Source organism: Onychomys torridus, chromosome 5, assembly GCF_903995425.1.
Source record: "Onychomys torridus chromosome 5, mOncTor1.1, whole genome shotgun sequence".
Classification (NCBI taxonomy): Eukaryota; Metazoa; Chordata; class Mammalia; order Rodentia; family Cricetidae; genus Onychomys; species Onychomys torridus.
The window spans coordinates 47885563-47901789 of record NC_050447.1 but is presented as its reverse complement, the minus strand read 5'-3'; the positions used below and the strand labels follow the sequence as shown (position 1 = coordinate 47901789).

At 50.4% G+C, this 16227-nt stretch overlaps 1 protein-coding gene across 2 annotated transcripts; it reads right to left on the bottom strand.

Moving 5' to 3' along the window:
- Positions 1-339: 339 nt before the first annotated feature.
- Klhl36 (kelch like family member 36) lies at positions 340-15834 on the bottom strand. 2 transcript variants are annotated; one of them, XM_036189107.1, is made up of 5 exons: positions 15632-15834; positions 12700-12776; positions 8799-9869; positions 3027-3184; positions 340-1035 (listed from the first exon to the last, which is right to left on the bottom strand). In XM_036189107.1, exons 2-5 carry the CDS (start codon positions 12757-12759, stop codon positions 483-485), a joined length of 1842 nt encoding a protein of 613 aa, XP_036045000.1. In that variant the 5' UTR covers positions 12760-12776; positions 15632-15834; the 3' UTR covers positions 340-482. The 2 variants fall into 2 exon arrangements, with proteins under 2 accessions (XP_036045000.1, XP_036045001.1); XM_036189108.1 differs by having other exon boundaries at positions 3048-3184.
- Between the last annotated feature and the right edge of the window lie 393 nt (positions 15835-16227).

The following is a 16227-nucleotide window of genomic DNA, read 5'->3' as shown; positions in this document are numbered from 1 at the left end:
GCTTGGGGTTGCCATGTCTTTAAATGCTCAACAGACATGCATGCTCCTGCCTGAGACAACTGAATGCAGAATGCAAGTGATGGGTAGAATGCAAGTCTCTAGGACAGGCCTCCTCCAGCACCTCAGCACAGCTTGGGTGTCCGTACAAAAGCTTCAGCTAGATTTGGGGAGGCCCAAAACGTAGAGACACTGAATTTCACTACATAATTTTCCATATAACTTGTGAGCCAGCTACTGTTGGCGGAAACAGTCACAGGGACTTTCTGGGGTGTGTCGCCCGGGAAGAAGGCCTGTGCAGACATGAGGGCCCAAGTGGAAGTATTCAAACAAGATAATGTGTAAAGTTGTGAAGAATATTTAATTATTATTTACTATGATAGCATAGAAATATCAGGGATCAAAAAAGTACAAAAAGCTGCTAGGGAATAACTGCCGTGGATGTGGCCGCCTCTGCTGGAGCCTCGGTGTCCCTGACCTCAGTGTCACTGACCTCGGTCCTGGCGCTTGTCCTTGCTCCTCTTCTTCTTTTCTTCCAGCCTTGGGTTGAGGGCACACACACAGGCCGACACGCCGGCAATGGCGTTGGGGAGATCTGGACCCCTGCTCCACTTGTCGGCCTCATGGTCATACACCTGCACGGCCCTGGAGAAGGCCGTGTTCTCCCAGCTGTAGCCACCCAGGATGTAGATGCGGCCCTGCCACACGGCCACGCCCGACTCACTGTTGGCCTGCAGCAGTGGTGCCACTCGAGTCCACTGGTTGCACTGTGGGCTGTAGGCCTCCACACCCAGCACATCAAAGCGCTCCATGGACTCCATGTGGTCATCACTGCCCCCGATGGAATAGATGCTATCACCCAGGCTGCACATGCTATGCCAGCCTCGGGCTGTCGTCATGGGCTGTCTCTCCTCCCACACATCTGTCCGGTGGTCATAGCACAGCAGGTTTTTGCGGTACGGGCCAATCTGGTAGTCGTGGCCCCCTGAGATGTACACGAAGTCTTTGTAGATCGTGCCTGCATGGCCATAGGTGAACCTGCAGAGAGGCAGGAGGACAGAAGAGCTCAGGGAAGAGCCTGGCCCCATGTTTGTGAGTAAGGGACTTGGGTTCTCTGCCAGTGGGGTACAGCCTGCTTCTCAGGTCATGAGAGTTGGAGGAGAAAACACAGAGCAGACAAACCACGGCCACCTCACAGACCTCTGCTGTCAACGGACAAGGGGCACAGAATACAGTTCAACAAGTGGTCCCTGCCTCGGGGAGGGTGCATGGAAGCACTCCACTTTCTGTAAGCCTGGCTCCTTCGAACATTATCAAAGTGGGAAAAAGAGACAAAAGGGATGTTTAACTGGGCCTGTGATGCACACCTTTAATATTAGCTCTTAGCTGGGAGAGCTCTGTGAGTTCCAGAGCAGCCAGGACCACAAAATGAGCCCTATAAATAAGAGTTCCAAATAATGTCAGAGAGGGCTGGCAAGAAGGCTCAGTGGGTAAAGGTGCTTGCTGCCAAGCCTGACAACCTGAGTTTGATCCCCAGAGCACACACAAAGTGAATGTAAAAAGCAAACAAACAAACAAACAAACAAACAAAACCCCCCATGAAACCCAAAAATAAAACTCAGGAGCAAAGACATGAAGCCTTGTGTCCTGTGGTTTAGTAAGCAATCAGGGCTGGAGAAGGCTGGGGGATGGCATTCTCAGGAAGAGCCCAGGGCAGGGAGAAGAGATGGGTCAGGCCTGGCTCCTGGCTCAGGTGGAGTTTGTGCAGGCTTGCTTGCTATGAGGCGAGGCAGTGGCTGGGCAAGGCTGGACAGGAAACTCATAAATGTGGGTTGTGCACACACTGCTGCTGCTGACATCATAGACAGTGTTCACACCAACTGACAGCGCAGGAGGTCTCCTCAGAAATAACCCCACCCCCACACCGTTGTCCCATGCCAGTGGTGATGGTGGCACCTACTCTTAGCATGACTACCAGCTTCGTTTTGCCCCCTAAATGTCAAGATGGTGCTCACTCTGGGAGCCCATTGACAGGCAATCACTTACAACACTGACCACCTGCTCCCTGTCACTCTCTGGCTACTTCTCCATTCACCAGGTTGCTATGGATGCCCAGGGAATTGCACCCTGGTTTCTGGAATCCATATTTATTTGAGACAAAGTCTCACTATGTAGCCTAGCCAGGCCTCAAATTCACTTCCCTGCCTCAGCTTCCTGGGTGCTGGGATTACAGACATGAGCCTCAAGTGTGACTTTAAAACACAGATTCACTCCAACCCTACACACCCTGCTAACTCTGGGAGACACCATCTCCAAGATACCTAGTGTATTCCACAGCCAGGAAGGTTCAGAGTCTGGGTTTAGGTATAGCGTAGGAGTGGTAGACAGAAGGTGTGCAGGTTCAGCAGACCCATGACACAACCCACACTTAGTGACCCAGTACTCAGCTGAAGGCCTGGGGAGGGTGGGGTGCACTCCATCTCTGAGGCATTCCCAGCCTGCTGGAAGCCACATGAGAATGTCAAAGAGAGATGGTGTCTAACTTTCCCCAGGCTGTGCTGCAGGTGAACGAATGAAACACGCCTCTGACCTTCTGCCTCCACCCAGTAGGGTCTTCTAGTAAGGGACTTAATATCCCAATTTAACACTCACTCTCAGAAACCCAACGAACCAGTCAACTTGGAAAGAACTGGAGGAAGCTTGTCTTGAGCTTGAACTGCCCTCAAGCCCCTCATGGCCTATTACACAGAAGCCAGGACATTATAAAAACAGAAAGCAGGGCTGGAGACATGGCTCAGAGGTTAACAGCACTGGCTGCTCTTCCAGAGGTCCTGAGTTCAATTCCCAGCACCCACATGGAGGCCCACAACCATCTATAATGAGGTCTGGTACCTTCTGCATACAGAATACATCTGTATATATAATAAATCTTAAAACAAACCAACCAACCCAAAACCCCCAGAAAGCGAGACTAAACTTTATCCTTTGACAATATCACCTTCCAGCAGTCGGCCTCAAGCCCTCATCACCTTGGCAAGCCAGCCACATACGTCCAGGAGTTGGTCTTGGGGTTGTAGGTCTCTACGGAAGACAGTGCTCCATTCTCGTTCCGGCCACCAACAGCTACCAGCATGTCTTCAATGGAGGCCAGGTAGAAATCCACACGGCGCTGGTTCATGGATGCCACCTGTGAGGGCGAGACACCTGAAGCTTCGCCTCCCAAGCCCTAGCACGGCGTTCCTCAACAGTATCCAGAGAGTCAATGGCCCAGGAGGGCCAGACTGTGGCCAGATGAGCTGGGGAGAAGGGCCTGGACTTGAGGAAAATGGGGTGCTACTGGTGGGAATTCTGAGAATCCTGATGCTTCTATCAGACCTCAGATCCTCAAGAGGTGCATAAGGGCACCTCCTCAAACTGGTTTGGCCACATGGTCAACCTTGTGGACTGGCATTATGCAAGAAATTAATGACTTTTTAAAATTAAAAAGAAAAAAATCAGTCTCCTGCACTCTCTTCTGACCTCCTCAGACACGAGGCATGCATATGGTGCTCAGACATTCATGTAAGCATAAACATACTCATACACATAAAATGAAAAAATATAAATCTATATACAATTTAAACATTTAAACAAAACTCAGTTTTCCCTTCTTCCCCATCAGGGATTCCAGCATGCTGAGCACAGTCCTACCACTGAAGCATAGTTTGGCTGACATTTTTTTAAAAAATCAACCCTGATGCGATCCACTGGTCACCATCCATGTCAACAGCAGAGTGACTGTGGTGGTCTGAAAGAAAATGGCCCCCCAAAGGGAGTGGCACTATTAGGAGGTGTGGCTTTGTTACAGTGGGTGTATCCTTGTTGGAGGAAGTGTGTCTCGGAGATGGGCTCTGAGGTCTTTTGCTTCAACTTTGCTCAATGTCACAGCCTCTTTCTTGTTGCCTACAAGATGGACTTTCAGCTACTACTCCAGCACCACATTCACCTGCACACCCTCCACCCATCATAAGATAAGGGCCTGAACCTCTGAAACTGTATGTGAGTCACGCCAACTAAATGTTTTCTTTCTGAGAGTTGCCATGGTCATGGTGTCTCTTCACAGCAATAGAAACCCTCCTAAGACAGAAGTTGGTACCCCTGCTGTGACAGGCCTGACTATGTTTTTGTTAGGAGTAATATGGACTTTGGGACTGTTGATTAGAAAAGCAGTTGACCGTTGTAACTGCTGCTTAATGGGCCACCCTAGTAGGAGCATGGGAGAGGGTGCTGAGTGTGATCTGATGAACTGTGGGGGGCTCACTCGAGAGGTTTCAGAGAAGAATTTTAGTCTGTTGCCTAGAGATCGTTCTTGTGATATTCTGGGGAAGAAAGTGGCTGCTTTTTGCCCTTGTCCGAAGAAGAGTCTGCCTGAGGTAAAGTAAGAATTTTGGATTAATTCAGTTGGCAGAGGAAATCTCAAAACAGCCTAGTATAGACTCTGTTGTGTGGGTATTAGCAATAACTCTAATGAAGATTTATAATGAAAAAGAGCAAGCTGAGCAGGGTAAATTACAAAATGTAAACTTTGAGGAGAAAGAACACCAGGAAGTGGAATGGAGCTAAATCCTGTGTTCAAGGAGGTAAACAGATTAAGAAATGGAATAAAGGAGTGGGGACCTCAGGGCAAGATCCGACCCAGGTAAATTCCCACCTTGTGAAAAGGAACTATGGAAAAGCTGTGTGTGGTGGTGCATCCCTTTAATCCCAGCACTCTGAGGCAGAGGCTGGCAGATGTCTGAGTTTGAGGCCAGTCTGATCCACAGAACAAGTTTTAGGACAGCTAAACCTAGCCAGCGAAGGACAGAAAGCTGGTGGAAATGTAACTGAAGGGGAGGGCCGTGTTCCAGCCTCAGCAAGCAGCAGAACTTGACAGCTTCAGCCATGTGGTTCTGCCTTTAGAGTTAAGGATAGAAGGAGTTATGGAATAAAGCTGCTGAGGCCAGGCACGTGTCAGGGGTGTCCCTGAATGGAGGCTTAGAGAGGCTATTGTATGAAGTTGTGAAGTTATTTTGTCCCCGCCCCCCTCGGCCCCCGCCTCCCCAGCTGAGGACTGAACTCAGGGCCTTGCTCTTGCTAGGCAAGTGCTCTACCACTGAGCTAAATCCCCAACCCGAAGCCCAACCTGAAGCTGTGAAGTTGAAGCTTGGATTGCCTTGGAGATGTTGAAGATGGTAGAGCCGTGGGATACTTGTTGAGGAGAGCTGCTAACAGGGAGTGGAACCAGCCCAAGAGAAAGTAGTGTGTTGCATGCAGTCAACAAACTGAATGGAGTTGGAGATCTGAAGAGTGTTTTGGCATCAGACATGGAGATGCAGAGTTTGGAGTTTGCCCAGCTGGTTTTCGGTCTTGCTTTGTCCAGTATTTCCTTAGTGTGTTCCCTTCCTTAGTTTTAGAACAGTAGTATATAGCCTGTGCCATTTTTATTTTGGAAATATGTGATATGCCTTTTGATTTAATTTTACAGGGGATTACAGTTAAGAGATTGCCACGAGTCTCAGAAGAAACAAGTTTGAGACTATTATAGACTGTGGGGACTCTTGAAGCTGGACTGAATGCATTTTTGCATTATGATATGGCTACACGCTTTTGAGGGTCAGGGAGGGAATGTGGTGGTTTAAAGGAAAATGGCCCCCAAAGGGAGTGGCACTATCAGAAGGTGTGGCTTACTGGAGTAGGTGTGGTCTTGTTAGAGGAAGTGTGTCACTGTGGAGGCAGGCTTTGAGGTCTCATATATGCTCAAGATACTGCCCAATATCTCAGTTCACTTCCTGTCACCTTCAAGACTCTCAGATACTACTCCAGCACCACATCTGCCTGCTTGCCACCAGGCTCCCCATCATGATAGTGAGCTGAACCTCTGAAACTGTAAGCTGCCTTCCCAATTAAATGTTTTCCTTTATAAAAGTTGCCGTGGCTATGCTATCTCTTCACAGCAATAGAAACCCTAAGACAGCGACACCATACAGGCAGTTGGGAAGAAGAAGCTCCAACCTTCATAATCAGGAGACCACAGGCCCAGGCCCTGCCACCAGCATTTCAGAAGGGACGCCAACATTGGGCTTCCTAGAGGCCTTACTTAGCTTTTAGGGTACAAGGTTTGTTTGTTTTGTTTTGGAGACAGGACTTTTCTGTGTAGCCCTAGCTAGTCTGGAACTCACTACACAAACCATGCTGGCCTCCAAATCCTAGATCTACCTGCCTCTACCTCCTGAGTGCCAGGACTAAAGGTGTGAGCTGTCCCCCACTGCTACTTAGATTTTTTTTTTTTTTAAATTTAACCAAAAAAAAAAAAAAAAGCCGGGCGTTGGTGGCGCACGCCTTTAATCCCAGCACTCGGGAGGCAGAGCCATGTGGATCTCTGTGAGTTCAAGGCCAGCCTGGGCTACCAAGTGAGTTCCAGGAAAGGCACGAAGCTACACAGAGAAACCCTGTCTCAAAAAACCAAAAAAAAAAAAAAAAAAAAAATTTAATGTGTTATTATTGTGCATATGTGTGTGTGTGTGTGGGGGGACGACGACGATGTGCCATGACATGTACAGAGGTCAGAGGGCAACTCTGTGGAGTTGATTCTCTCCTTTGCCATCTTGCTGGCCCAGGTTAGAGGTTTGGGTTTTTGGTTAGTTGTTTGTTTGTTGTTGTTGTTGTTGTTATTATTATTATTATTATTTTGGTTTTCTGAGATAGTTTCTCTGTGTAGTCTTGGCTGTCCTAGAACTCGATCTGTAGACCAAACTGGCCTCAAACTCACAGAAATCCACCTGCCTCTGCCTCCCAAGTGCTGGGATTAAGGGAGTGTGCCACCACTGCCTGGCCAATTTAGAGTTTTGATCATAGAATTGAAAGGCCAACTGGAATCCATTTTGGTTTTGGTTTTGCAACAAGGTCTCAATCTATGGCCCAGGCTGACTTGGAATCACCATGTAGCCCAAATTGGCTTCAGACTTGTGGCAATCCTCCTGCTTCAGCCTCCTAAAAAACTATTGGTGTGAGCTGCCGTGCCTGGAAGGTGTTAAATTCAGCAAACACTGAGGCAATTAGTCACATAGAGGTGTGAGCATAAAGACAGATTTCAGTTGGTGGCAGTCTAGAGAGGTGATTGTAGAAGGGGACACTTCACTTCAGCCATCTGTATGCCAATCAACTCAGGCTCTTAGGCCTACAAGGCCACAAGCATATTCAGAGGTGGAATGGGAAAACTTGGAAAGGACAAGGAGGCAGCTTGAAACTCCTGAGCATTCACTAGCTCAGCGTGGTGGTTTGAAGGAGAATGGCCCCCATAGGCTCAGATACTTGCATGCAAAGTCCCCAGCTGGTGAACTGTTTGGGAAAGATTAAGAGGTGTGGCCTTGGAGAAGGTGTGTCCCTGGGAGTGAGCTTGGGGGTTTTAAAAGCCCATGCCAGGCCCAGTCTCTCTCTACCTGCTGCCTGTGGATCAAAATGTAAAGTTCTCAGCTACTGTTCTAGCACCATGCCTGTCTGCTTTTTGCCATGATGATAATGGACTAAGCCTCTGAAACTATAAGCAAGCCCCCAACTAAATGCTTTCTTTAAAAATTTATGCCGGGCAGTGGTGGCGCACGCCTGTAATCCCAGCACTTGGGAGGCAGAGGCAGGTGGATCTCTGTGAGTTCGAGGCCAGCCTGGTCTACAAAGCAAGTTCCAGGACAGCCTCCAAAGCTACAAAGAAACCCTGTCTTGAAAAAACAAACAAACAAACAAACAAACAAATTTATTTATTTTGCCTGGTGGTGGTGGCACATGCCTTTAATCCCAGCACTCAAGTGGCAGAGGCAAGGGGATCTCTGTGAGTTCGAGGCCAGCTTTGTCTATAGAAAGAGTCCCAGGACAGCTAAGGCTATTACACAAAGAAACCCTGTCTCGGAGAAAAAAAAAAAAAGAGAAACAAAACAAAAAATTTATTTTATATTACTTGTATGGGTGTTTTGCCTGCATGTATATGTGTGTCCCTTTTGCTCATAGAGGTCAGAAGAAGACCTCAGATCCCCTGGAACTGGAGTCACGGATGTTTGTGAGCAACCACGTGAGTGCTGGGAACTGAACTCTGGTCTCTGCAAGAGAAACAAGTGCTCTTAACAAACGGAGCCATTTCTCCAGCCCCAAATGCCTAAATGCTTTCTTTCATAAGAGTTGCTCTGGTCATAGTGTCCCTTCCCAACATTAGAACAGTAGTTACGACACTCAGCTAGGGTGCACAGGGCTCATGTGCGGCCTCCATACTGGCCCTCGCTGGCACGGAGCTTTGTGGCTCCCTGAACATTACTTTTCAAATCTCTCCACAAGAGAAACCCAGCAGAGGCTCTGAGGCATGGGGGCCCTCGCTTGGCTGAGCCCTGTCATGGAGCTTGGAGCAGCCATTGACACTTAATATCTGTTAGTTACAATGAGATAAGACTGAAAATGTGCACTGGCCACATATCAAGCCCTCAACGGCCACATAGGGACAGGGGCCACTGTGTTGGACACAGGACAGACACAGAATGCTCCCATCAGGGTAGAAAGTTCCATCAAAGCATGCTGCTTTGGGCAACAGCCAGTCTTTCAGATGGTGGTTGCTTGGCCTTCCCTTAGCCCTACTCTGGTGTAGGTATGGGGAGGGCAGCAAAGACATGGACTTCATCATCACAACTCTCTCAGAAGCAGGGCGGTCGACACAAGGCCCCCAAACAGGAAGCTGTGATGAGGTTAGGGAGCAGCAAAGAGGGAGGCCTCAAGAGTAACAAATTAATTTGCTTTAATCTCACCTTGATCCACTGTTTACGGCGGGGGTCATACCTATAGAGAAGGTTGGAAGCTGCATCCCCGCCATTGTCTCTTGAGAAGCTGCCGCCAGCAATGAAGATGAAGCCCCCCAGCACAGCCACGCAGTGGTGGCTCCGGCGGGCTGGCAGGGATGTCTCCTTCACCCACTGTTCGTTCTTGGTGTCCAGGTAGCAGGTGTCATCGCTCAGCTCCAGACACCGCTCAGAGACCTCACCGCCCACGAAGAGCAAGCACTGCTCGGCACGCAGCACGGTTCGCTTCGTCTGCAGGACAGGCTGTGCCACCAGGCTGTTGTGGTAGTGCATGGCCTCCTCCACGAAGCCCTCCCAGTTGGCCTCACTGGGCAGCAGCGAGCACATGGCCAGCTTCACGCGCTGGAGCAGGATGTCCTCAGGGAAGAGGGGGAAGCGGATGTTCTCCAGCACACGGCAGGTGTGCACCTCCCGCTCGGGTTGCTGAGTGAGCCACTGCAGAGCCACCTGCAGCAGGTCATACTCCCACTTGTGCTGTACGTGGCCACTGCTCAGGTAGGCGCACAGCTTCTGCACGGACACGCTCTGCAGGAAGTCCGGCGTGAAGGACAGTGAGCTGAAGTGCCTCAGCACAAAGCTGTCAATGAAGGCGTCCAGCCGCTTGAGGCTGTAGATGGAGGCCAGCTCCTGCAGGTACAGGTAGTTGTCCTCACTCACTTCCTGCTCCAGGTACTCACAGCAGAAGTCCACCACCGTCCAGATCTGCAGCAGGTGCGCCGTCTCCAGGATGTAGTCGATGTTACTGCCGTCCAGCTCCAGCTCACTGCTGTAGAGGAAGTCCACCACAGCCTTGAGCCCCACGTAGGAGGTGCCGACCAGCTCCACCTCCTTCTGGAAAGCCTCCCGCATGCCCAGCGTGAACATGGAGTTGAAGTAGTCGCTGCACACAGCCAGGAGGTTGCGGTGGGCAGGCACGTGTTGCTCTTCGACCACGAGGACCACGTCACAGAAGAGGCCATGCAGCCGCTGCTCATTCAGCCGCTGCAGCACTGTGGTGGAGTGGTCAGCCCGGTGGAACACCTGCACAAGAAGGTGCATCAGGAGAGAAAGCACAGGCCTGCCGGCCTCAGGCACCACCGTCAGCCCAGAGGTGACGGCAATTGTTATAAGACGGGATGAGGGCCACGGAAGGAAACCCCAGAGCATCACAGGTGCTTCTGACAGCATGTGTCTCCTTCCTTCTTGTCCTCCCTCCTGAAATGTTTTAAAGACTTGGCTGGGTGTAGTGGCACATGCCTATAATCTTAGCACTCAGAGGCAGAGGCAGGTGGGCCTCTGTGAGGTCAAGGTCAGTCTGTTCTACCTAGAAAGTTCCAGGCCAGCCAGGACTACATGGAGAAACACTATCTGAAATAAAATTAGACAAAAGACTAAAATATTGGCGCAGGTGCATGCACCACAGTGTGACTGTGGAGGTGAAGGGATGGCTTTTCTTCTACCTCCTATGTTCTAGGCGTGGAGCTCAGGTTGTCTGTCACTTGAGCAGGAAGTGACTTTACATGTTGAGCTGTCTAGCCAGCCCCAGTGTGTATAATTACTAGAAACTGTCTGCTTGGTAGTAGATCTCTGTGAGTTCGAGACCAGCCTGGTCTATAGAGCAAGTTCCAGGGCTGGAGGGACGGCTCAGTGGTTAAGAACACTGGCTGCTCTTCCAGAGGACTAGGGTTCAATTCCCAGCACCTACATGGCAGTTCACAACTGTCTGTAATTCCAGTTCCAAGGGATCCGACATTCTCACACAGACATAAATGCAGAGTAAGTTCCAGGACAGCCAAGGCTACACAGAAAAACCCATCTTGAAAAAGCAAAAATAAAAACCCCAAAACAACCAAAGGAGCTATTTGGGTGCTTTCTCTGTCTTCCTCCTTTATAATCAGGAGTCTAAAAGCTCACTTGCTTCTGTCTTCCCTTCTTTCTCTCCTTTCTTCCTTCTTCTAGGTCACAAGAGATGTTTTGTAAATGTTTTCCCATCAGAAAAGTGTTGCCCCCTACCCCACCCCACCACTTATAATCAGATGGACCAAAGTTAGAACTCCAGCTCTGCATCCTGCTGACTGTGTGGTCTCAGGTTAGCTGTGGCCCCACTTCCTCACCTGAGTGAGGTTTACGAGCATGTTGAACAATAAACAAGCATGTTTATCATTCAGGTTTAGAGAGTCAGTGAGACAGCCCAGTGGGCACTTGAGAAACGCAGGGGAGGCAGCCTTCTGTCTTACAAAACCCTCCCCAGCCCATGTCCTCTGCTCAGTTTTAAGGAGCCCACAGCTGTCACCAGCTATCTGATGCACGTTCTCACTCTCAGATCCTGGGCTGAGAACCCAGGGACACAACTGTAGGAATGCTGTCCTTCTCAGGCTGGCCATTCTTAGTTGGTGTTCCTTGAATGGACCAGCTCCTTGTTTCCAGTCCATTTTGCTTGTTGAGTTTTCTCTTGTCCTCCTCCTCTCCCTTTCTCCTCTTCCTGCCTTGTGGACAGCTGCCATGCCCAGCCCTCCCCTCCTCTTGCTAAGTAGCAGAGGGTGATCATTAATTTCTGATCCTTTTGTCTCTACCTTTTGAGTGCTAGGATTATAGGTGTGTTCCACTGTGCCCTGTATATACAGTGCTGGGGACTGAACCCAGGGTTTCAGGCATGCCAGGCCAGTCAAGCATTCTACCAACTGAGCTTCATCACTAGCCCTTGTATTTATTTCTTTTTTTTCCCCTTGCTTTTAAAAATATGATTGTTATTACATCTGTTGACTTGGTTTTTATTGAGGGGGGGAGTGCATGTGTGCCACCGTTTACATGTAAAGGTCAGAGGACAATTTGCATGAGGTGGTTCTCTCCTTTTACCACGTGACTCCTGGGTTTTGAACTCAGGTTGTCAGGCTTGGTAGCAAATGCCTTTATCTGCTGAGCTATCTCAACAGCCCTGTTGTTGTTATTTATTTGGTTCTAAGACAGGGTCTCTCTGTAGACCTGGCTGGCCTCAAACTCAGAGATCCGTCTGCCTCTGCTGGGATTAAAGGTGTGTATCACCCTTCCCCTACACACACACACACACACACACACACACACACACACACACACACACACACACACACACACACACACACACACACACACACACACACAGGCTGGTCTCCCCCCCTAACCCCCCTTACAGGGTTTCTCTGTGTAGTTCTGGTGCCTGTCCTGTCCTGGATCTCTCTCTGTAGACTAGACTGGCCTCAAACTCACACAGATCCACCTGGTTCTGCCTCCTGGGTGCTGGGATTAAAGGCATGCTCCACCACTGCCTGGCTTCACACAGGCTATTTTTTTGAGAGAGGATTTTGTACCGGCCAGCCTGGTACTCGTTATATAGACAGGGCTGGCCTTAAACTCATGGTTGTCTGCTTGCCTCAGCCTTCAAGTGCTGAGATTACAGATGTATACCATGCCCATGCAATGGCTATTCTCTCTGGACTCTTTCCTGACTTGCTAAGGGTGATGCTAATGAAACCAGCCTGATGTGTGCTGGTGGCCAGAACCCAGGGAGTCTATACTTATTCATTCTTGGGGTCTCAGGGAGTTGGACACAAACAGGGAAGAGATCCCTGAGGTCTTACCATCAGGAAGATGAGTTCTACCATAAGGTCAGGGGCTGGGCTCTCCATGAGACTCATATTGGGGTTGGTAAGCCCCCTCATAAAGGCTGAAGTCCTATGGTTCTTTTGTCCCACCCCTCATGGTGAGATGTAGAACAGAGGGAACAATACCCAGGAGCTTCTCTACAAACCCACGTGACCACAGTTAAGGAGACATCAGCCAGAAGCCAGAGGCAATCGGAATTGATACCATGGGTGAGGAGGGGCTGCTCACGTACCTTTGAAGATTCGCTGATTTTGTATGGCCGAGAGACTCGAATCTGCTTGCTTGCCTCCATTGTGAGTGATTTCAGGCCTACAAGGAGAATAGCATTCCTGAGCATGCAGCATTAACTCCAGGTTGGTTATTAACTGCAGGCCCTGCTGGCAGACACCACTGCCAGCAAATGAAGAAACCATCCCATGAAGGAGAATGAGAGAGAACAAGATACTGTGTGTGGAAAGTCAGGCTGCCGTAGCTGCGTAATGTAAGAACTGAGTTCGCAAAGGGAATTAAAGGAATGGAAAGAGACAGCCCTCAACCACAAGAGCAGACTATATTAATCTGTAGGGTGTCTCAAGACCTGGTGTACAGGACAGCACACAGTGCCAAGCCTAGGTGTGTGTGTGTGTGTGTGTGTGTGTGTGTGTGTGTGTGTGTGTGTACGGAGGGTGGTGTGGTGTGGGGGTGGGGGTGGAGGTATGAGCTGTTTTTTAAAATAAGTTGTTTTATTCGGGAACTGTGGGGTGGGAGATAGGTCAGTTGCTTTTCTCAGGACCTTGGGTAATTGCATGGATGTCAGAGTTCCTGAAACCCTGGGCCCACTTTATGGCCTTGGCTGGGAACAAGGGGCAACTTCCTTTACTTCTACTTAATTCATGTCCCTCTATTGTCTAAAGTCTGGCATCTCACAGCATTTAGCCTTCGTCCCATGCTCATGATTGCTCCCCGTAACTGTAATTTAATTTATTTATTCTGTGAAGGCCTGGGAGAGTTTCTTTTTCCATCATATGGGACCCAGGAGTTGAACTCAGGCTGTCAGGCTTGGTGGCAAACTTCTTTATCCACTGGGCCACTTCAATGGCCCAACACCCATCTTATGATGTTTAATCTAAACCCTACCTTTTAGCTACGGCAGAGTTTCTGTGGCAGTCACCACTTTGGAATTGGGACTACGGTGGATCCAAGCAAAGGGACTTCCACTCGCCACCTCATTTAACTCCCACCACACATCAGCCAGGCTAATGTCCACAGTCCCATTTTACAGATGGGGACATTTAAAACTGTCATAATGCTAGTTCATATCCGACCACCAAACCTGGGCCTTCTACCTTAGTATAGGAAACAAGGCCCAGACTTGACCAGGGCCCCACTTTCAAATTCTCAAGAGGAAGTGAGGGGTGAGAGGAAGCTGTGACTAATGGGTACAAACTCTGCTTTGGGAACCGTCTTCGGGCTTCTGTGGGTCTTCTTTAGTTTTCTTCCATATAACCTCATGGGACCATCCCTATATTGTCCTTGAGTCAAAAAGCAAGAGGTAACAAAGGAAGTGTGAAATAAACCACACAGCATCCCACAGTTTGGAGGATGCAGCAGGGCTGGCATGAAGACCCAAGAGGCCTCCCTGTTGCTGTGCACTCCAAAGCTGTACTGTAGTCTGGTCATCATGTGGGGAAGAATCCACAGGCCTAAGGAATAGGCCTCACGGGGAGGCCCATGCTTTAATGCAAACATGAGCAATCCTGCTGTGCTGACCTTTCTGATCAAATCTACACATGTGACACATGATGTTTCTACCTGCATTAAAAGGCCAAGCAACTTGTGAGCACCTGGGAACCAGGCTTCGGGGGACTTGGAAGACTAGGAGGGCACTGGCAGGGGACACCAGGAAGGAATAAACCTGTTGGGTTAAACTTATATGACTCAGAGAAATTCTGCTCAGCTTGCTTCCCCAACTCTGGTCAGGAACATTCTGTGTGCCTTGGAGCCTATTGGAACTCCCCGCCTCTATATGTTGGGGGGCAGGGGGCAACGAGGGGGAGAAAGGGGGGACACACTGACACAGGGACCACTGCAAACAGCCTACAGCCAACACCTGCAGCTTCCCTATCCTCAATCCCCTGCAGTAAGCTTGCCCCAAAGGCACACATAGAGAACCCAACCTCCATCCATCCTTGGGGAAGGCTGGAAAGGTGCAGCCTCTCATTGGTCTACTTAACAGCCCGGAAAGATGAGTCTGTCTTCGCCAACCTCACTTCTTCACCTCATTTTCCTTACAAAACCAACTTGGGCATAACACATATACTGGGATTGGGCTTTGGAGAAATTTTCCCCAGTTCTGCTGAGTCCATAAGAAGAGTCATTTTGTTACCTATTGAACAAAGACTCTTTGCAGAACAATGTGATAAGAAGTCAGCAGGGGGGGGGAGGGCGGGAGGGGGGACGACAGGGGAACCCATGGCTGATATGTAAAATTAAAACACAAATATAATAATAGTAATAGTAATAATAATAATAATAATAATAATAATAATAATAATAAAAAAGAAGTCAGCACAGTTATGAGATAAACAGGGAGAGAGAGGGGGCTCCAGTGTTCCCACGGAGGAAGAATTCCGGGGACATTTCATTCTGTTCGACTCTCCCCGGGGAAAAAAGAGACAAGCGGATCTTTGGGAGAAAACTAGCAACTTTGTAACTAAGCTGTACCCATGCAGGGACTCTCTGTCCCCAGGCTGCTGGAGGCCCAGAGAGAAGGGAAGTGGTCCAGCCATCAAACGGCATCTACTTACTGCACACCCCTGACTTCCTCGGTTCACCTTGGCCGTCAGCGACCGAGCACCATTGTTCCCACAGTGAGAAAACCACACCGTGGCCGGGCAGGTGGCTGAGGGGCCCGCCCAAGGTCACAGGGAGGAAAACATTGAAAGACACCCTCTCTGCCCATCTACTTAAGGCGGCTAGCCAGGTTTCTGGTTCCTTACACTCTGAGAGCTTTCTTTTCTAGGCCAAAGGATCCAGAGAGAGCGCTCCAGTGCTGGGCTCGCCTTGGGGACTGTGTCTGTGGCCGTTGGACGCGTCCTGGGCTTCGTGCAAGCAGGTGAGGTAAAGGTGCAGAGCCCCCGCCCCCGGGTCCCCGGGATCCCGCACGCAGCCCAGGGTGCACTCACCGTTCCGGGTCCCGCCCGGCGGGCGCTGAGGCGCTGAGGCGCTGAGGGAGGCGTGGGTCGCACCTGTGCACACGCGGGCCCGGCCCGCTGGCAATGCGCTACCCGAGCAGCACGCGCTGCGGGGCTGTCGGGCCGGCCCGGAGCGCAGCCATCCCTCCGCAAGGAAGTGCGAGCCTGCACAGTCAATGGCGGCTGAGGGGCGGGGCCGGAGGGCGGGAAGAGAGGCGGGGTCTGCGGGGTGGAGGGCGGAGCGTCGTCGGAGGGGCGGATCTGTTGGAGGCTAACAGGCAGGAGAGCGGGCGGAGCGCGGTTTTAGGGGCGGGGTCGGAGGGAGGGAAGGTGCGGAGCCCGCAGGGGTCTGCAGGAAGGACCCGGGTTCCTTACACTGATCTCGCTCGCACCCTAGCTGTCCTCTAGGCAGTCCGGGCATGCTCCGGCTGCCCACCACGTCCCAGGCGCCAGAGCACGAGGTGGCTCGGTGGAATAGACCTCAGAGCGGGTCGGGGGCCCTGGGGTGGTTGGACCCTCCTCACCTGCTCTCGGGGGCGGCGACCCTCGCCCACACTGAGAAGAGGCCTGCCTTTGTGGACTACTCT